Source organism: Peromyscus californicus, unplaced genomic scaffold (assembly GCF_007827085.1).
Source record: "Peromyscus californicus insignis strain IS unplaced genomic scaffold, ASM782708v3 Scaffold_12__1_contigs__length_115047231, whole genome shotgun sequence".
Lineage (NCBI taxonomy): Eukaryota > Metazoa > Chordata > Mammalia > Rodentia > Cricetidae > Peromyscus > Peromyscus californicus.
In genome coordinates this window covers 75,932,598-75,955,102 of record NW_026294413.1, presented here as the reverse complement: position 1 = coordinate 75,955,102, position 22,505 = coordinate 75,932,598, and the positions used below count along the sequence as shown (strand labels likewise).

Below are 22,505 nucleotides of genomic sequence, written 5' to 3'. Positions count from 1 at the left end.
GACGTCAGCGGCGCGCCGCCGCGAAGCCCCGAGCCGGCGGCTGGGGCGGCTCTGAAAGAAAAGGTGGGAGCGGAACCCGGAAGTGGTGGCGGTCCCTGGAGAGCAGGCGGAGACCGCGGCAAGTCTGACACTGGACTGACTGACTGAGCGGGGGCGGGGGAGGCGCTGGCAGAGAGGCATCCGCCTGGTGGGAGCTACACGAGGAGCGGGAGTGGCCGGGCCTCCCTTCCGCACTTGAGCGAGCGAGCGCCGAGTGATGGCGACGACGGTGATGGCGGCAGTGGCTCGGACAGCCCCGGTTAAGTCGCGCTCAGAGAGGTGAGAGGGGGAAGGGTGGCCGTGAGGGGCTGGGGTTTTGCGCCTACCCTTCCAGGCTCTCCTCCCAGGCAACCATATTGGGCTCCTTGAACCGATCGAGCTCCTCGGGACAGGGTTAGAGACAGACCTTGTCAAGCCTTTATTCTTGACCATCCTCCTTCGTGCCCCTCACGTTGTCGTTTCTGTAGTGATAAAGGATGGATTCATTCTGGGTTCTTGCAACTCTAGCTAAATGATGCTTGAGAGAGTTAACTCGGGTTTCCTGTTTGGATCCCACCCAAAGTTTACTAAAGTGCGTTTAGATCGGAAAGAAGAGTTCTAATTTATATTGTTGAACGCTTCCTCTCATCCTTGCAACCCATAACACATCCTGTGTTAAGTAAGGTCTTGGCCCGTCAGGGTTATGCTTTTCTTGGTTCTTCACGTTCTCCATATTAGTAAATTGGTCTCTGTTTAAAAAGTATGATTTTTTTTCCTTAGTGTTTATCTTTTGGAAATTCTCAGTTTTTTGTGGTACCCACCATCCGGTTTCAGTCACTTATTTTTATCACCATTTTTCCGTTGTAGAGGTATATTTTTCCCTGTCCTTCAGTCTCGATTCATTCTAAAAAGTTTTAAGCTTAGTTACTTAAACCGTGGTATTCTTGCTCTAGTGGCATTTTGTAAGAACCAGGGTTCCAAATAGAGGTGTATATGAGTGAAAAGAAAGAGCAGTTGGCTCAAAAAGAACCTGAGATTCTTCTAAAATACCCAATTGTTAACTTTCCACAGGAATGAAGGTACCTGAGATGATGGTTTCTGAGTAACTTAGTTTTATTTTGAAATTATTCAGTTTTTAGATGGACCAATTTATAATACTTTTCCCCAGGTAACTGGGCAATAAAAATTATTAGGTACAGGGTGAGGTTCAAGTTGAGCTGATATTTATTTATATATCGAACATATCACTGTGGGATCTCATAGTAATGCTTTTCAGAGCTCAACATTCAGAAACCTGCAAAGAGGAACAAGAGTTATAGTTGTAAATACTTTAGACATAGTATCTGTACTACCACCTGATTTTAAAACTATGAACAATGTCAGCATTCCTGCCCATTCTCTCTGCCCTAGCAATCAAGCCTTATTCACAGGTTAAGATAATATTTCCTTTGCTGATTTCATGGGTGTGGATAAGCTTTAGCCTGAGGATTAAACAGTTCTAGTTTTAATTTTAACTCTAACCTATTGTATGACCTTGAGTGTGAGTGTGTCTTTAGTTTCCTGAATGTCAGATTTCTCACCCCCAAAGTGGAAATGATACTTATGTCCCGATTCTGATATGGGTACCAAAGTTTCCCAGATGAATTATTACCAGTGCATATCCCATTTGAGTGCGTATCTGAATGAACTCACTGAAAACAATGCCAGAATTGGAGATTCAATTACACTGAAGGTTAGTTGCCCTACTGTGACCACTTTAATATTCTGAGCTTCACAAATAGTGTTGATCTCAAGGGCAATAGGTTGAGAAAACATAGATATATTAGCATTCTATCAAAGGTAATATTATCTATATAAATAATGTCATATAAGCCTACACAGTTATCCAAGAAACTATAACAGTATTTCCTACAGCAGAGTTTTTTTAAGATTTTATTTTTAATTATAAAAAATGTGGGGGGAAGTGTGTGTGTGTGTGAGAGAGAGAGAGAGAGAGAGAGAGGGGGAGGGAGGGAGGGAGGGAGAAAAGGGGGAGGGAGAGAGAAGGGGGGGAGGGTGCCTACAGAGGCCAGAAGAGGGCATCAAATCCCCTGGAGAGTTACAGGCAATTGTGAACTATTGTGAACTGCAAGATACAGGTTCTGGGAACTGAATTTTGGGTCCTTTGCAAGCACAGCAAGTATTCATAACTACTGAACCATCTCTCCAGTCCGGCCCCTAAAATTTCTTTTTAATAGAATATATACTTGATGTAAAAACCATCGTTATAGCCAGGCAGTGGTGGCCCATCCCTTTAATCCCAACAATCAGGAGGCAGAGACAGGCAGATCTCTGTGAGTTCCAGGACAGGCTCCAAAGCTACAGAGAAAACCCTATCATTACTATGGAAGATGAGGCTGGAAGAGAGGGTACCAATAACTGAGGAGAACTAAATATTGAAAAAAATATTTTTTAATCTCTCCAAATGTATTATGAATGAATGTTAGTAACATTTATCTGGGAGTAAATAAGACTTGTAGAAACCCAGTAAAATACAACAGAGAATATCATAAAAGTGCCTCTGCTCCCAGCCGCCCAGTTCCGCTGCAGGAAACAGCAGGCATTTGACTCTTGTATTGCCTTGGCAGCACTAGGTTGACTTTTATCAGAGCAAGACGGATAGTATCAATTTTAATATCATTTTATTCCTTGAGAATTTCACACATCGTCTTTTGATCATATTCACCACCATTTCACTGTCCCCCAATTCCTCCAAGATCCACTCCTACCTCCCCACCCTCTTTCAGCCTGTTGTCCTCTACCCCTGTAATAACTCCCGTTGTCTAATTGGTGTTGCCCATATACTTAGGAGTATAGGGCCAGCCACTGGAACATGGTTGCCACACCCCTAAAGAAACCTGACTCTTACTCCCCTAGAAGCCATCAACCATCAGTAGCTTGTCAGTTCAGAGTGGGGTCTCATAAGTACCTCCCCACTCCATACTAGAATGTTAACTGGCTTGGTCTTGTGCAGGCAGCCACAGCCTCTGTGAATTTATTAATTCAGTGGTCCTATCATGTCCAGAAGACACTGCCTCACCCCAGTTCTCCATGACCTCTGGCTCTTAAAATCTCTCTTCATCTTCCACAGTGGTCCCTTAGTTTTGGGGGTGTGTGATATGGATGTCCCATTTGTGGCTGAATGCATTAACACTTATTCTCTGTACTTTGATCAATCGGGAATTTCTATATTAACCACCATTCACTATACAAAGAAACTTCTCTGATAAGGCCTGAGAAATGTGCTAATCTATTGTAATCTATTGGTACAGATATAAGAATTTAGAAGGCAGTTTGATTCTATGCCCGTTTAACAGAATAATGACAGTAGTTCACTCCTGGGACCTTTAAGCTCCCTGACCATATTCAGTGGTTCTGATGTTGTTTTGTTGAATCAGTCTCACTCTGTGGCTCTGGCTGGCCACTAGGTAGACCAGGCTGGCCTTAAACTCACAGAGAACAATGTCCCTGCTTCCCAGATGCTAGGATTAAAGGCATGCTCCACCATACCTGGCAATACTCAATGTTTATAGATAGGAAAACTAAAACTCAGAAATGCTCTGATTCACCAATGTTTATAGATAGGAAAACTAAAACTCAGAAATGCTCTGATTCTCCCGGTGTCAGACTCCAGTTCTTTTACTCTCAGACAGGCTACCATACTCCCTCTAAATCAAGCTGTTTTCATAAAAATCAGAATTTAATTATGACAGGTCTTGGTCTCAGACTTGCTGTGTAGTCCAAGCTGACCTCAAGCTGGAGATTCTATTTCACACCTCCTAAGTCCTGGAATTAGAGGTTTGTGCTACCACACATGGCTTTTAAAATTAAAACATTAAAAAATTGAAATCTAGATTCACATTCTACTAGTATTTGGGTGAAGTGTGTTACTTACCTTAAATGTAATCATATATAATTATTATAAAGTAGTGAAAAGAATGATCTGTAGTTTTTGTTGTTTATTAAAAAAAGAAAAGAAAAGAAAAGAAAAAAGACCTGGCCTGGTGGCTCACACCTTTACAAAGCTTCAGCACTCAGGAGGCAGACACAGGTGGCTATCTTTGAGTTTGAGGCCAGCCTGGTCTACATAGTGAGTTTTAGGACAACCAGGGCTATGTAGAGGGACCTGCTACTCCTCCCATGCCCACTCCAAAAAAAACCCCTCTTGCCTATTATTTCTGTTTAAATTTTTGTTAAGTTAGCTTGTAAGGAGCTATAAATGTGTCGGGGAAGGGGGTGTGTGCTAGAGAGATGGCTCAGAGGTTAAGAATGTTGGTTGCTCTATTGTCCAGGTCTAGAGGACCTGGGTTCAATTCCTAGGGACAAGATATGCAAGCAAAATACCCATACACATAAAATAAAATGAAATATCTTTAAAAGAAGCTATAAAAATTGTATCACTAAAAGTTTATTTTCACTCAGTATTTTTAAGGAATCTAAGCATTTAAAGCTTTGAGGCTGGAGAGATGGCTCAGCAGCTAAGAGCAGTTGCTGTTCTTTTAGAAGACCTGGGTTCAAGTCCCAACATGCATCTGATGGCTCACAATTTCTTTAACTTCAGTTCCAGAGGATCTGAAACCCTCTTCTGGCTTCTGAGGGTACCTCCACACAGGTGGTGCACATACCTGTACTCAGTCACAGAAGAAACAGCTTGTTTAAAGGAGCACATTTAACTAGTGAGTAATGTGCTTTATGCTTTCTGGTATTTTAGAAATACTGGAGCTTTTTCAATTTCAGAGTTTTTGGGTTTTTGTTTTGTTTTGTTTTGTTGAGTTGGGCTCTGTGTAGCTCAGCTGACCTTGAACTCATGATATTCTGGCATCGACCTCCCAAGTGCTAGGATTTCAAGCATGTACCACCATGCCTAGTATATGTTCAGATTTCCACGATATGTTGGTGTGCAGTTTCTAGCCTTAAATACATAGCCGTTGGTGCCTCTTCTTCCTATTTTTACCACTTTTTCACCTCTTGTTTTTAGAAAAGTTCTTGGTGATACTTATTTTTGTTAATCTCATTGAATGTTGCTTTCATACATTTTAATTACCACTCTGTAAAAATGTGTCCCGATTTACAAATGAGAAAATCAAGTTTAATAAGAGTTATACTTTTGGCTAGGTTTTTTTTTTTTTTTTCGTTTTTCGAGACAGGGTTTCTCTGTGTAGCTTTGCGCCTTTCCTGGGACTCACTTGGTAGCCCAGGCTGGCCTCGAACTCACAGAGATCCACCTGCTTCTGCCTCCCGAGTGCTGGGATTAAAGGCGTGCGCCACCACCGCCCAGCCTTGGCTAGTTTTACAGTGTTGGAAATTGATCACAGAGCCTCATGCATGCTAATCCAGTTCTCTACCAGTGATCTGTACCTCCTTTTTTCTTAAACTTATTTGAATATTCCATATATTAATCAATACACAAGTTTTGTAATTGAAAATTACAAATTAGGAGGAAAATACATCAATTCAATTTATTCCATAAAGTGTTTTAGTAACATATCTTAAATAATCTGGTTCTAAGAGTCCGTTGCTCAGGGATGGAGAGATGGCTCAGCGGTTAAGAGCACTGACTGCTCTTCCAGAGGACCCAGGTTCATTTCCCAGCACCCACATGGCAGCTTACAACTGTCTGTAATTTCAGTTCCAGGGGACCTGACACTCATGGCAAAACACCACCAATACACATAAAAGAAAAATAAATAAAATTAAAAAAAAGAAGTCTGTTGCTCTTCCTTCTACTTTGAGGAAGCCAGGTTTGCTTGGCGGTCAGGGACTGAGGGCCAGAGTCAAGTGTTCCGGATTCTTGGCCCCTTATTCATGGAATTAAAATAAAAGCTCACACATATTTGCAAAAGTAGCAAGGAAACTTTATTTAAACAAAGCAATAAAAATATCATAATGCACTATTGGGGTGCAGTGGGCCTCATGAACCCAGCTTCTCAAGGGCCCCAGTTAGCATTTGGGGCTTCTTGCTGTGGGCTCAGAGAAAAAGGAATTTAGTTAAAAGGGGCATGGGGAGGGTGGCTTCCTGTTTGGGTTGATAGATTAGGTCATATAGTCACTTTTCTCCTGTACCTGTTTCTTTCCAAAATGCATCTGACTTTAATCATATGCACATCCAATTATGCATAGGCATAGGAGAGTAATAGGGAATTCTCTGACAATGAACTTGACACAAGTTTTGTTTTACTGCACATGTACCTAAAGTCAATTTACATCAGATCAGGACCAAGAAATACCGGGAATATATTTGAATAAAAACTGTTCCTTGGCCCATGTGGGAAGAGAAACCTGCATAGTTGATTGAAAAGGGGTGTGGGCATAGCTTGATGTAGGTGGGGGCCCTGTGTTGCTAGCAGGTTGCTAGGTGCGTTCTTCAGAGAAGGGTATGTTCATAGTACCTGTGGATAAGGGGCCTAAGCTACCAAGTCCATTATTAGAAGATGAGAGTGTGTGTAACACAATCCCGAGTAAAGCCCCAGGTCACTAAACTGTTCCCGGGCTTGCCTGCATCACCTGTACTTCCAGCCGTTAGTTTCCTGCTTGCCCTTTATCCTAGAGTAGCTGACTTCAGTTGAGAAGTGTTTAGATACATCTCTTTATATTTAGTTCATAAGCTCATGGGCTGTACAATCATTTTAATGTTTCCCAAATTCTGTTCTACAAAAAAGATTTGTGGTAAATGTAGGAATCTGTGCCTTAAGCAGATTTCTTTACTGAAGGGCCTCTGGAAAACTTTGTTAATGTGGGTGATGGTCTGCCAGCAATCTCTATTCAAACTTGTTTAACAAGGAGCCCCACCTTTTTTTCCCAGAGTAGGTATTTGAGTCGAATTGTTTTACTTTGACAAATAGTAATTTTATATACTTATGGAATACAATATGATTTCAATGGATGTATACTAATGAAATGATTCATTCAAGTTAACATAACTTTTGTAGTAAGAAAGTTAAAAAGTCTGCCTTATCGTATTTTTAAATATACATTCATCCTCCTACCCATACTGTTAGAACGTTTGTTTACTGGAATAGATATAGATTAAAGACTCTGGCGTGAGCAAGCTATGAGTGGAAAGGAGAGTGCAAGAAGTTGGGGGAAGGGCAAGCGAGAGTAATAGTCTTAACTATTATTAGTATTAAACTAAGGTTTTGTCTGGATTTGCCCTTTTTGTTTCTTTGTTGGTTTTTTGTTTTGTTTTGTTTTGTTTTTTTAAATTATCATCCAGTTTAGCCTTGTGAGCCCTAGCTAACTCTTTAAAGGATATACTTTTAAATACTTTCTAGAAAATAAATGTAAATTTAAATTTTTTTTTGCTAGAAAATAAAAAGAAATATTTACTAGGGAAAGGATAATTAGAGAAGGAAAACTTTTCATCTCAAATTTTTTTTCTCATGTACAACTTGTTTTCACTTTTTGATGTAATATTCCAAGGATTCCTCTGTTGTCTGCTATCCAACAAATTCCATTTGTGAAGCTTAAATGTCTATTCAACATCCAACTTAAATATCAAGCTATAATCTGACTGCTTTGGTGGAGATTGGGCAAGGTGGTTGCAGGTAAACTTGGAGTCACAAATTTTGTAGGAAAGGTCACAGGACTGAATTGTTATCACAATAATAATATATTTGTGAATTATTTAGTATGTTGACTTGCTCTTTGAATCATCAAATTTATTTTGGGTTAGTATTAGAAATTAGAATTCGAGTCTTAAATGTATATTGGCATTGTAGGCATAAGTAGTTCAATAAATAACTTATATCCACACATATAAAATATGCTGTTATCCAGCAATATAGAGAATACAAATTAGTTTTCCTGATAATGTTTAACCATTTCATTGTTAACTTTTACTTGAGTTAAAATTACCTTCCTACCTTGCACAATAGAAATATTAGTTACATCTTTTGTTAGTGAAATTAGCATATGGACATTAATCTTTTTTTTCTTTCATCATCATGGCAGTTGGATCTGGAAACTTGCTCTCTTAAAGTGGCTCTTATGTAAACTTGCTTTTTAAACATTTGCCTCTTGCTCATTAAGAAATAATGGCTTTTTTTTTTAATGTCACTGTTTATTCCCCAGGGCTGTGTGTAACATGGCTCCCTTCATAAAAAATTAATATTGAATCAGGAACCAAAGCAGCTTCTCCCAAATGAGTCTTTCCTCTTCTTTAAAAAGAAAGAGGAAGGGGAGTTTCTCTCCAGCTGTTGACACTCACTCTTCAGTGTGTTCCCATCTCTCGAAGTCTTGTCTGTGATTTTGTACGGCACCCAAACTGGTCACAGAGCCACCCAGCCATTCTGTAGCTCCTTTTCTTTTCTACAAAGTTGGGTTTAAATTCCAAGAATCACCTGGGCTGGCGCACTTATCCAACATGCATGAAGCCTGGATTCTAACCCCAGCCTTGTAAAGAGAATGATGCCGACCAGAAGACATTTTCAAGAACGAATGGCTGGCTGTTTGGAGCTGTGTTAGTTTGTGTTCTATTGCTGTGAAGAGAGGCCATGCACAACAACTCTTAAAAAAGAAAGCTTTTACCTGGGGCGGGCTTACAGGTCGGAGGTTTAGTCCATTTTCTCCAAGGGCAGGAAGCATGACTGCATGCAGGCAGACATGGGGTGGAGAGATAGCTGAGAGGTCTACATCTGGATCTGCCGACAGCAGGAAGAAGGAGACCCTGGAACCTGGCTTGGACTTTTGAGCCCTCAAAGCCCTCCCCCAGTGACACACTTTCTTCAACAAGGCCACACCTCCTAATCCTTTTAAATAATGCCACTCTCTGTTGACTTAGCATTCAAATATATGAATCACGGGGGCCGTTGTTATTCAAAACACCACAGGAGCCATGTTAGTTTTACTGTGAACAGTATGATTGAATTTTTATATTTTTAAGAATTTGGAGACAGGTGTAGTAATGCACAACTTTAGATCTAGCAGTTGGGAGGCAGAGGCAGGCAAATCTCTGTGAGTTCATACTCTTTTAGTATGTAGATACTAACCTGATCTACATAATGAGTTCCAGACCAAGTCTCAAAAATAAATAATTTTTAAATGAATTTGGGGTGCTAGGGATGTACCTTATTAAAAGAGCATTGTGAAACCTGGTTTGATCCCAAACACCACAAGTCTAATGAGGCTTTTGAAGGATGGTAGAAAAATCCCTCCCAGTCCTTAAGTGGTAAGATACAAGAGGGTTTTTTGTTGTTATTGTTTTGACATGATATATTGGTTGTTTGGTTTGATTGTTTAAGACAGGATCTTATGTAGCCCTGCCTGGCTTCAAACTCACTATGTACCCAAAGATAAGCTTTAACTCCTGACCCTTCTGCCTCTACCTCCCAAATACTAGAAGTACATTTGTACCACCATGCATAGCTCACGTGATGGATTGTTACTCCTTCTGTACAGTGGAGGACATTCTGAATATCTTTTGCAACATGGTCTGGACATCCCAACTACCTTTTTCTAATATGATCTTAACTGTAGCAAAGGCTTTTCTAGAAGTTGTTAAGAGGTTACCAATGCTATGGAGTGTAAACTGTTAAAAATCTGCTTAGTAACTTTGGAGAGTCACTTGTTAACTCAGTAAAAGTGAAATTAGAACACTTGCCACTTTGGGAAAGAAGAAACTTTGATTTGGATTCCTCTTAAAAGTTTAACTTAGAGCCAGGTGGTGGTGGTGCATACCTTTAGTTCCAGCACGCAGGAGACAGAGGCAGGTGGATCTCAGTGAGTTCGAGGCCAGCTAGGACTCTTTCACAGAGAAACCCTGTCTCAAAAAAAAAAAAAAGTTTAACTTACTTACTTTAAAACTATTTTAATTTTTATTTATGTATGTGTGTGAGAGAGAGATGGACAGATGCTGGAGGAGAACATCAGATACCTTGGAGCTGGAGGTAAGGCAGTTGTGAGCCACCTGATGTGAGTGCTGCCCAGTTCTTGTCCTGGACAAGAAGAATAGCCAGTACTCTTAACCACTGAGCCGTCTCTCCAGCCCCTAAAGCTCAACTAATTTAAATACCGTATCTTGAGATAACTTGCAACCCTGGTGTTTAACACAATTTTCATAGTCATATCTCAATATAACATTATAAAGATTCTTTTACTTCAAATATTACAGTCCAAAAATCCATCCCCTCATCTTACAGACACGTGCAGTACACTACACTAAGTGACTAGACATGGAGCAGGCTGGCCTGACTTCAGCATGTTAGGGCTCCACTTTTCCCTCAGGGTAGCCTCAGGCAGATTACCAGAATGAAAGCATTGTCAAGCATAGAATCAATTTCGTAGACTTTAACTTTTAGGAAACCAAGAAATGCGAGGTAAATTTTCTTTCTACTTTGAAAACTGTAACATGCTACTCTATGAAATTAGGATTCCTTAGTCTGCCATGGTAGCTTCCTATAATCTTAGCATTCAGGAGGCAGGGGATTGAGAGGTGGATCCCATCTGGGCTACGTAGTAAAAAGTAAAGGGTTTGGGATGTAGTTCAGTGGTAGAGAGCTTTCCTACCAGGAACAAGGCCCTGAGTTCAACCCTCAGCACACGTCGTGGGGAGGGGGCAATGAACTCCTCAGAGTTTTCATCTAATCTTTTTTTAATTTGCTTTATCACTCTCTCGGTGACCTTTCCAGACATTGATCTTTGACCTTGGCGTTGTCTGTCTTGTGTGTCAGGAGATGTCCTTCTATCTTTTCCCCAGAGCTCCCTCTCCTGGCTGCATGTCTTGTTTAGACTTTACATCCCACTTTAGAGAACATCCTATCCATAACTAAGTGAAATTGTTGGTAAATAGGAAGTTTCATTTTCTCCTCTGTTTGATGCTTTGGCTCCTTTTCCTTCAAAGTAAGAAGTTCACCTTTAGCCTCCAGTGTTGTTGAGAAGCATTTTTACCTGTAGTTGTTTGTAAGGCTTTCCTTCTCTGGGTTACCTCGGTCTCCCTTAGCTGATATGCTTGGCACCAGAAGTGTTTTTAAATGTTGTTTGTTTGTTTTCCCAGATTGTGGAATTTTTAGATATATGTAATGAGATATCTTGTGAATGAGCCCAAGTCTGAAAAATTCATTCATGATTTACATATATCTTATACACATAACCTGATGGTAATCTTACACAGCATTTTTAATGTGCCAATGTTTTGCCTATAGCCAACTATGCGGTCGGGTGTAGAATCCTCCACTGGTGACCACATGCTGACACTTTAAAAGTTTGAGCCGGGCGGTGGTGGCGCACGCCTTTAATCCCAGCACTCGGGAGGCAGAGCCAGGCGGATCTCTGTGAGTTCGAGGCCAGCCTGGGCTACCAAGTGAGTTCCAGGAAAGGCGCAAAGCTACACAGAGAAACCCTGTCTCGAAAAACCAAAAAAAAAAAAAAATAAAAGTTTGATTTTTTTGAAGCATTTCAGCTTTTACAGTAGGGAATCCTCAAACTATCTTCGTTGCTTCCAGGATTCTAAGCTTTTACAATGATGTACTATTTAGCAGGCTCTTTGACTATGGAAACTCATGTGCCTCTGTTCTGAGGGGAAAAAAATACTGTTGAAGATAAAGGCAGTATTAAGTGATAGTATTGCGTGAAGAGTTAGGTAAAATTAGGATTTTATTTTAAAATGTATTAGTCTCTAACCACATCACTTGACTGTTGAGGTTTTTAATGTTCTGAAATTAAGAAGCTTAATCATAATTAGCATGTTAAATGACTGATTTTTTTTATGACAAATACAAAATTCAGCTTTTAGTTGCAAAATATTTGGAATTATAGGACCCTGCCTCTCAATTCCTAGCTTAACTTTTTTTTTTTCTTTTTGGTTTTTCGAGGGTTTCTCCGTGTAGTTTTGGTGCCTGTCCTAGTTCTCGCTCTGTAGACCACGCTGGCCTCGAACTCACAGAGATCCACCTGGTTCTGCCTCCCAAGTGCTGGGATTAAAGGCCTGTGCCACCACCGCCCGGCCCAGCTTAACTTTTGCTTCACTTGAAAACACTTATGTAGGGACTGGAGAGATGTCTCAGTGGTTAAGAGCACTGGCTATTCTTCCAGAGGTCCTGAGTTCAATTCCCAGCAACCTCATCTCTAATGAGATCTGGCGCCCTCTTCCAGCATGCAGGCAGAACACTGTATACATTATAAATAAATAAAAATCTTAAAAAAAAAAGAGCACTGGCTGTTCTTCTAGAGGACCCAGGTTCAATTCTCAGCACCTGCATGGTAGCTCACAACTGTCTGTAACTCCATTTCCAGGTTAGCAGACACCTTCATGCAGGCAAAACACCAGTGCACATAAATAAAAAAAATTAAAAAAAAACCTAAGTAGGGCTAGAGAGATGGCTCAGAAGGTAAGAGAATGTGCTGTTTTTGTAGAGGACCTAGGTTTGGTTCTCAGCACCCACAGCAGGAGTCTCACAACCACCTCTGAGTACAGTTCAGGGGACCTGATACCCTCGAAGCTTCCTCAGGCACCTGCATGTACATGGTGCACACAAACACAGACTTCAAAATACTTACATAAGTTCATTATGAATTCTAGTGTGTGTAGCCAAGGGATGCCCTGTACAAAGTTACCTGCTTGTTTTCAAGTGATCAAGAATGTAAGAGTATTATGTGAGTAGAATACTTCTAAAAACTGCAAAGACTGATAATGATGGAACTAGTTATTGGAATTAATTGGCAAAACTCTTAGGAATATTTACTTAGCATTCCTATTGCTCAGTAGTAATTGTTTACTTAATAGATTCATGTTACACTGTACAACTCAAAATTGTTGGTATTTTAATCAATAGAAATGGAAACAAGAGAAGAGACAATACAGGGTATTAGTTCTAAGCACTAGCTCATAGATTTGTAACCGCCTCTTCTCATTAAGAATTCACTGGCCTGTTGTGAAATAAGAAAAAGAAAGTGAAAGTCAGATGTTGTGACACATGACTGTAATTCTAGTGTAGAATTGGGGGCAGAAGCAATGTTGCAAGTTTAAGGTCAGCCTGGGCCACATGGAGATTTCTAGGTTGGCCAAGGCTACATTGCAAGAACCCTGTCTCAAGAAACCAATAAAAGAAAAATAAGGGAAGGATAAATAGGCATAAGGTAAACTGCAAAAGTAGGAATTATTCCTATCCAAGCATGTGTTATTCCTGAGACAGGACCCATACTGAAATTTAGCTCTGAGAAAGGACTCCATCATCTTACCTTCATGGTATGAGGAAATATTATCCCAGTATAGTAGAGCAGCGCCGTGACGTGGGAACGGGATACCCGCGGCTGCCTGACAGCGTGGCAGTGTCCTTTCATGGACTGATTCTGCTTTTTATCTTGTGTCCAGTAGATGAACAGGCTGCTAATGACTTCCTTTCTTCTTTTTCTTAGATTCATCCAGAAAGTGCCCAGAAGAAACTTCCTGTCAGAAAAGCTGAAAATGCAGTCTTGCTAACACTGGAATTTGTAAATAATTTGTTCAAAATGGCTGAAAACAATAGTAAAAGCGTAGATGTGCGGCCGAAAACAGGCCGGAGTAGAAGTGCTGATGGAAAGGATGGCTATGTGTGGAGCGGAAGGAAGTTGTCTTGGTCCAGAAAGAGGGAGAGCTGTTCCGAGGCTGAAACCATATGTCCTGGAGAGAAGGCTGAAGCTCCTGGAAGGGGTCGAGAGAGGGAGCACAGCTGCTCATCCATTCAGCTGGACTTAGACCACTCCTGTGGGCACAGATTTTTAGGCCGATCCCTTAAACAGAAACTGCAAGATGCTGTGGGCCAGTGCTTTCCAATAATGAATTGTAGTAGTCGGCACTCTTCGATGCTTCCATCTAAAAGAAAAATTCATATCAGTGAACTCATGCTAGATAAGTGCCCTTTCCCGCCTCGATCGGATTTAGCCTTCAGGTGGCATTTTATTAAACGACATACTGTTCCTGTAAGTCCAAACTCAGATGAATGGGTGAGCACAGACTTATCTGAGAGTCAAGTGAGGGACGCTCAGCTAAAGCGAAGAAACCTAGAAGAAGACCTGCCCTGTTTCTCGCATGCCGGTGTCCAGCCTTGTGTCGTAACTGCCAGCGCTGCTTCATGTAGAGGTGGCCACATAACTGGTTCTATGATGAACTTGGTCACAAATAACAGCATAGAAGATAGCGATATGGAGTCAGAGGATGAGATTATAACCCTGTGCACAAGCTCCAGAAAAAGAAACAAGCCCAGGTGGGAAATGGATGATGAAATCCTGCAGTTGGAGACACCTCCCAAGCACCACACCCAGATTGATTACGTTCACTGCCTTGTACCAGACCTCCTTCAGATCAGTAACAATCCATGCTACTGGGGTGTTATGGATAAATACGCAGCCGAAGCTCTGTTAGAAGGAAAGCCAGAGGGCACCTTTTTACTTCGAGACTCGGCACAGGAAGATTATTTATTCTCCGTTAGTTTTAGACGCTATAGTCGTTCTCTTCATGCTAGAATTGAACAATGGAATCACAACTTTAGCTTTGATGCCCATGATCCGTGCGTCTTCCATTCTCCCGACATTACTGGGCTCCTAGAACATTATAAGGACCCAAGCGCCTGTATGTTCTTTGAACCACTCCTGTCCACCCCATTAATCCGGACCTTCCCCTTTTCCTTGCAGCACATTTGCAGAACAGTCATCTGTAATTGTACAACTTACGATGGCATTGATGCCCTGCCAATCCCTTCTCCTATGAAACTGTATCTGAAGGAATACCATTACAAATCGAAAGTCAGGTTACTCAGGATTGATGTGCCAGAGCAACAGTGATGGAGAGAGGTTAGGAATGTGGACTTGCACACATATTTTCATTTAATATCTTATTTTTCTTATGCCTCTTCGAATTTTTCTACAAAGGCAGTTAGAATCCAAAATAAAACTGCCCTAAATTTTAATTCCAGATGAATTTATTTTTCTTATGATACACTTGTTATATATTTTTAAACAGGTGTCTGGTTTTTGTTTTTAACTGTGTAAATTATATACTTTTCCACTTAATTTACCTATGGTCCAGGCATATTTGAAATTTCAAGGCATTACAAATACATTTGAATATTCTGTATTTTTTTTTAAGTAATCTTCTGCCCTTTCCTAATGTGGAATATTTTGCTAATCTACGCTATCAGTATTCTTGTATGGCAGAATAGTTAGTTATCTTTCCCATTTTCATTTTAAAATTCTTCAGTAAAGATGAGTGTTGTAATCCGTCCATGATAATGTAATTGACTTTTGTAGTTGCTAATAGGAATGTTAGGCAACAAAATGCTTTAAAGTGAAACTTAGTGTGTTTTCATTTTAAATATTAACTAAAGCAAGTTTGTTTGTTTTTTATTAATCTGGCCAATGGAAAGAGAATGTTATGATCTAGAGGTGCATTTGTTCGGCAGTATGGCAGGATTGTCAATAGATCCAAATACAGCAGCCCTTCACCCTGGAAGAGGTGAATAACATCATAATGCAACTTGGATTCCTTTCTTACTAGAAGCTTTACAGATAAAATAGCAGTATTAGAAGCTTGGAGTTGCTAAGGCAACTAGAGTTTTTCTATATTAATTTATGGTCTGTTACATCTACTTAGCTGTTTCTTAGGAACTCTGGTTCCCAGGGGCACATAGGCAATTTCTAAACAGCTCCTGTATCCACCAGTAACAAAAAGACCTGAATAGTTTCTCATTATTTTAAATTGAACTTAAATAAAGATGCAAACAAAACACGTGGTTCAGTATTTAGGAAGCTTAATATTGCTTTTGGCCTTCACAACCTAAATAATTATTTCTGTCTTCAGAACTAACGTATATTTTATGTAGCTTCAAAAAAGAGAAGACATAGCAATAGCTCCAAGATATAACATACTGGACAGGAAGACAAAATAATATTTCACATTTACTATCTTAAGGGCAGCACAGAGTTTTAGGACCGTCACTGGCCTGGAGTAACCAGTAAGAAAGACACGTGGACTGGTGCCCTATTTCTTTCTTCAGTGACTGACCACAGATTGCCCAGTTTTCCTTGTGATAGGCCGTCTGCCCCTTTTAAATACTGTAGTAATTTTTATTTATTTATTTGTGTGTGTGTGTGACAGTGTCCATCCATGTAGCATAGGCTGACCTCAGGTTTGAGATACTACAGCCTGAGTTTCAGGATTACAGGTTTGAACCACCATGAAGAGCTAGTAATTGATTTATTCCTCTTGCTTTTCTTTCTTTTTTCCTTTTTCTTTCTTTTTTGTTGCTGTTATTATTTGTTTTGGTTCTGTTGTTGTTTAGTTGGTTGGATTTTGTGTTTGTTTGGTTGTTCGTTCGTTTGTTTGTTTGAAACAGGGTCTCTCTGTATATCCCTGGCTGTTCTGTAGCTTGCTGTGTAGACCAGGCTGTCTTCGAACTCACAGACATCTTCCTGCCTCTGCCTCCCAAGCACTAGGATTAAAGCGTGCTCTACCACGCCTGGCTAGTAATTGATTTCTTGATGCTAGTTCAGCTGTATTAGAAAACTTGCTTCAACCTGGATTGACAGGACATTGCCTCATAAGTTTCCAAGTTAAAACAAATGTTTCTTGCTGCTATGGTGGTGTGTACCTGTAATCCCAGCACTTGGGAACCAGAGGGATGAAGGTTGCTGTGAGTTTAAGCCAGTCATGGCTGTATGATGAGAATATGTCTCAAAAATTTTTTTTCCTTAATTCTTGTTGCATGTATATTAAAGTAGCCTTTTCTAGTGTTGGGAGGCTGTTAATGTAAAGAAAACATTTTCTAGCAATAGCTTTTACTGATCATGGTAGTTCCTGCTTGTATTCCCAGAACTTGGGAGACTGAGGCAGAAGGATTACCATGAGTTCTGGAACAACCTAGGCTACAGAGTGAAACCCTGTCTCAGTAACCCCCCACAAAAAAAACCCTAATAGCTTGCCAGGCAGTGGTGGCACACGCCTTTAATCCCAGCACTCGAGAGGCGGAGGCAGGCGGATCTCTGTGAGTTTGAGGCCAGCCTGGACTACAGAATGAGTTCCAGGAAAGGCGCAAAGCTACACAGAGAAACCCTGTCTCAAAAAACCAAAAGACAAAAAACAAAAACTAATAGCTTTAATTTTTTCACCAATTACAAAATGAAAATGGAGCAAATGGTACCATTCTCTTCTAGAATTTTTTTTCCTTAGTGGTCTAAAGATCGTCTTAATTTCTGTGAGAGGTAGCCACTCAAGATTGCCTCTTAGAGATGTAATGAGGCTCAGGCTATGAACACATGTCGGATAACTACACCTCCAAAGATGATGCTGACCCTTCCTGAAAGTGGAGTCTCCGACTACCTCATCTTTGCTGTGGCATTTTTGAAGTTGCTGAGATACTCATCTTATTAACCAGTATAACATTTCCTAAGTCTCCATCTTTGGTGGCAAAAGATATAGTGTGGTAAGACTCTACTCATAAATACAGCTTTTTATCAGAATTTGATAAAACCTTCTGTTTCTGTGAAACAATTATTTTTAATATTTTTCTTTTACAAGTAACTTTTTATCAGTACAGAACTATCTAAGGGATGACTAGCTTATGAATATTCTGTTAAAAGGTAGTTTTATAAAGAAAAGTAAAATATAATTATGTCTTTTATAGTGGTAAAATTAGTGTTTATATGAAAGTCAAGATCTGATTAGCTTTTAATATACTTCAGACTGATTGCTTATGATATATTTTCTCTGGCTTTTTTATTCTTTTCAATTTCAAGGTATTAACAACTGTTAATATTTTCAGAATACTGCCATATGTGTAGCTTGGAAGTGTGTATTAAGTGAGAACAGGAGAGAGACTGATTTACGCTGAAATGTCCTGTATCTTTCCTTTGGTACTTACTACAATGAAAAGAAATTGGAAAGTAGAGATTTGTAAAGACTTGAGAAGAGAACTAGTTATTGTGAAGGGAAGAGAAAAGAGTGACAAAAATATTAGGGAATTTGAATTTAGAGAAATTAACCCACTTTCCCTGTGTTTTTGTGAGAACATCTATATTCACCAACTGACTCGTAAAAAAAATTAAATGTATTTACTGAGTTAAATAGCTAAAAATGAATAAATTTTATGAAGTACACAAGTCTAAGTTAAACGGAAATGTTGTAACTCTTGAGTTGAATTTTGAACCATTTGAATAGTGTCAATTCCAGTTGAAAAGGTGTCCAGTGCAGGGCTTGGTGCATACATCTTTGATCCCAGCACTTGGGAGACAGAGGCAGGTCTCTGAGAGTTGAATGCCAACCTGGTCTACAGAGTGAGTTCCAGGCCAGCCAGGCGACATAGTGAGACCCTGTCTCAAAACAAACACAAAAAAGAAAGAAATGCAGTCGGTATGGCAGAAATGTGTAGAGTTTATTTGTGAGAGAGGATGGAGCTAAAAGAAACAGGATACGATATTAAAATTTAAAAATTTAGGCATTACCTCAGGGAAAAGCCTTGCCAGGGAAAGGGAACTACTTTACCGCTAATAGCTCGTCTGGACCAGACACTAACTGCCTTGGGAATCATCTGCACAATCAGGAAATGAACTTGACTTTCCCATTTCTCTTGAGGCTTTTCAGGACAGGCCCTTCTGCTCTTCACTAAACCTACATCTTGAGTAATGCCGGCATTCCTGAAATATCCTGAATGGGTTCTTTTTAGTTTCCTTGGGTGTTTTTCTGTGAAGAGTTACGTGATCTTTCTAATACATAACCGTGTCATTGGCCTGAATAATTATATGGAGAGAGTGTGTTAATTTAAAAGGAACCTGAGAGGAATATTAAAGGAAGCTTTTAGACAGCCTGTGACTAGATGTATTGATTTGGTGAACAAACTGTATTCTTTGCTGACTTCAGCTAATGGCTAACTGTGGTCAAAGGATGGCTTTCACTTAATGTTTTGACTTATTACAAATAAGATAAAGAATGTTTTAGTAATTAGAAATCTTTTAAAATATAAAACAAATGTACAAATAAGACTCATCGTCTTTTTATAAGAAAAACACATAAGCCTTTATCATTTATTCATGAGCTAAAGCCATTAAGATAAATCAGATTATCAACTTCCTGTCTCTGAAGTTTGGGTTGTTTTTATAGATCCATGTAACAGAGCACTTCTTTCCTGTGAAACAGGTGCTGTGAGATCTCTTACCTTCTTCTCATTAAAGTATTTGTCACTTTTAACTATAATCAGAATCCAGTAGACAAGCATATTTTTATTTTGGCAGGACAAATTTCACAGACTATAGACTTAATTTTAAGACAGTCCTGAACATAAAACAATATTTAAAATAGCCTATTTAGCCAAGTGTGATGGTGCATACCTTTAGTCCCAGCACTTGGGAGGCAGAGGCAGGTGGATCTCTGTGAATTCCAGGCCAGGGCTACATAACAAGAGCCTGTCTCAACAAAAAGAAAGAAAAGAAAATCAAAAGAAAAAAAAAGATGAAGAAAAAACGTAAAGTAATGGTTATCCAGTGGAAAAGGCTTTGGGACAAAACTAACTCCAAAATAGTGTTTCTAATTTGTAATCTGGAATGGATTACTCAATCCTAAATCCTCCTTTGTCTTAATTGCCTGTGAAACGTAGGTAATGGTATTGTCCCTTGGTTTCCTGAAAGTTCATTCACTTAGAGATATCCCTTGGAGCACAGTTGAAAATAATTTCTCAGTAGCTATACAGTACTGATTGAGAATGATCAGTTTTCAAAAAGCACCTTTGTGGCACGTACAAAATCACATTCACTCAGTCTGTAACAGGCTTTCTTGACTTGATCTGATAATGGAACAATTTGGGTCTATGGTTCAAACTCTACAGTTAGATGATTGCAATTTCCTCCTGCCTTTCATAAGATCTGTGTAAACTGATTATTTGCCTTATTTAGAAAGCTGATTACATTTGCAGGAAATAAAGGTAATTTTTGCCATGGTCATAAATCAAATCTAAGCTTTCAGACTTGGGAGCCATGGTGTAAAACTCAAGAAAGTTTATTTAAATTTTGATGGCTTTGCTAGAATTGCATCATTTTTTTATTAGCCAAGTATGAACTATATACACTTGAATATACAGAACCTAATGATTTCATAAAGCTATGTTGTCAATCATGGTGTGTGACCCATACTATCTCCACTTTCTAATCTTGACAAACATTTGTGGGTTTAAAAAAACTTGATCTAAATAAATTTTCACTTAATTAAATCTTCATGTATGAAATCCAAAAGCTTTGTTGTTGTTTTTTAAAGATTTGTGTCATGTATGTTAAATTCAGGAGCATACCTTGATACACTTGGGAAAGTCAGAGGACAACTTTTTGAGGGCTAATTCTCCTATGGTTTGACTGAGGTAGGGTCTCTCCTTGTTTGCATCCAGCTTCACCACAGGAGTGCCAGAATTACAACTGCTGGCGACAGCATCTGAGTTTTCACATGGGTTTAGGTGATCAAACTCAAGTGGTCAGGATTTTTTGGCACGCACCTTTACCTGCTAATCTAAAACCTTGGCCCCAGCCTTGTGATTTGTTTTTCAGTTCTTTATTATTATTGGGGGCTGGGGGAGGTGTAGAGGGAGATGTCACATGGCAGGTGTGGAGGTCAAAGTACAATTTGTGGAGTTACTCATCTCTACCTTTACCTTCATTCCAGGGGTCAAACTCAGACTGTCAGGTTTGTCCAGCAAGCACTTTAACCAGCTGAGCCGCGTTTCTGGCCAGTGTTTTTGTTTCAGAAAGCATTCCTACCTTTGAATGAAAAGGAGGACATGACCATTCCTAGGTGTGGTTGAGGAGAAGGGTTCTATTGTAGACAGGAGGGAGAGAACCTCTAGAGGCATCTGAAGGGTCCAAACTTGTAGCAGACTTTCTTGGACCACCAGCCCCCAAATCATGACACAGAGACTTATTAATTATGAAAGCTCAGCCTTAGCTTAGGCTTGTTTCTAACTAGCTCTTAGAACTTAAATTGACCCATTTCTATTAATCTGCATGCTGCCACGTGGCTCATGGCTTTTTACCTCTCCTGTGTGTGTCCTACTTCCTCTGTGTCTAGCTTGCTACCCTGCCTTTCTTCCTCGCCAAGTCTTCTTCAGTCCCCAGAAGTCCCACCTAACCTCTTCCTGCCTAGCTATTGGCCCATTCAGCTCTTTGCTAAACCAATCAGAAGGTGCCTTAGGCAGAGACACATCTTCACAGTGTACAAAAAGATTATTCCACAACACAAACTGAAGCAGGCCATGGGGAGCAGACCAAAAGAACAAAGGACTAAGAGGCCAAGAGCAGGCTGGGAGACCAAGAGAGCACTTAGTCAAGATGGCTGGGGTTATGTAGGTATCAGGCTAGGGAAAGGAAGGGGCAGCCACTATCCTGGAGAGGCTTAGAGTGGGAGGCACAGTGAGAAGTGCTGGGAGGGACCACAGGTCCTGAGTTGAGACTTGTCCTGCGTTTCCTGGGGACTTTGCATACCTCATATATTCAAATCAAAGGCCTGGAAAGGAAAAATTGAAAAATTTATAGATATAATTACATTTTGCTTTTTGATAAATCAGTTTTGAGTCCACAAGAACCAGAAGCCAGTCTCAAAATCCACGGCTCTCATCTATCGCAGTGGTTCTCAACCTTCCTAACGCTGCAACCCTTGAATACAGTTCCTCATGCGGTGGTGACTCCCAACCATGAAATTATTTTCATTGCTACTTCATAACTGTCATTTTGCTACTGTTATGAATTGTAATATAAATATCTGATATACAGCCCCTTTGGGTCATTCGACCCCCAAAGGGGTCGTAACCCACAAGTTAGGAAGCACTGTTCTCAAAAACTTAAAGGGAATAAGATAGCTCATTCTGGAGCCATTTTGAATGACGGTGCCAAAACACAAATTTAGGTTACCTCAACCAGTATCAAGAAGTTTTTAAAGTTTTACAGAACAGCAACGTCATAAATCAAGGTAAGTTTAAAATACACTGGTGGGCTCGGGAGGCAGAGCCAGGCGGATCTCTGTGAGTTCGAGGCCAGCCTGGACTACCAAGCGAGTCCCAGGAAAGGAGCAAAGCTACACAGAGAAACCCTGCCTCGAAAAACCAAAAAAACAAAACAACAACAACAAAAAAAAAATACACTGGTGGGTACATTGGAGAGACAGGTACATCAGGATAGAGGAGGCTTTATAGGCTTAAGATACCCACAGATGACATTCATAGCTTTTGAATTGGTAGAAGCTAGTTGTCTGTTAAGTTAGTACATTCTGAAAGGTTTTTATTGCCACAAGATGTTAGTTTCGACGGAGGCGGGTAAGGATAGGCCGCTGTTCTGGAGGGCTAGAGCTAGGTAAGGTAATTAGCATCTGGACCTGCAACATTCCAATCTTTCCACGGCACTGAAATTCTAATTAGCCACTCAGTCTCTGCAGACATAGATTGCTCTCAGAAGTTGTCATTCATAACCCCTTTGCAAAGTTGTCCCCCTTCCCTCATCTTTTAACCCTCAAT

General features: G+C 40.1%; 1 protein-coding gene across 1 annotated transcript; it reads left to right on the top strand.

Moving 5' to 3' along the window:
• The first annotated feature begins 9 nt into the window (after nt 1-9).
• Socs4 (suppressor of cytokine signaling 4) lies at nt 10-20,237 on the top strand. The gene is made up of 2 exons (XM_052733418.1): nt 10-318; nt 13,408-20,237. Exon 2 carries the CDS (start codon nt 13,501-13,503, stop codon nt 14,809-14,811), a length of 1,311 nt encoding a protein of 436 aa, XP_052589378.1. The 5' UTR covers nt 10-318; nt 13,408-13,500; the 3' UTR covers nt 14,812-20,237.
• Nucleotides 20,238-22,505: the final 2,268 nt, after the last annotated feature.

Excerpts from the sequence above, each read along its gene's own strand:
- Socs4 (XM_052733418.1), top strand. The coding sequence starts at position 13,501 with ATGGCTGAAAACAATAGTAAAAGCGTAGATGTGCGGCCGAAAACAGGC.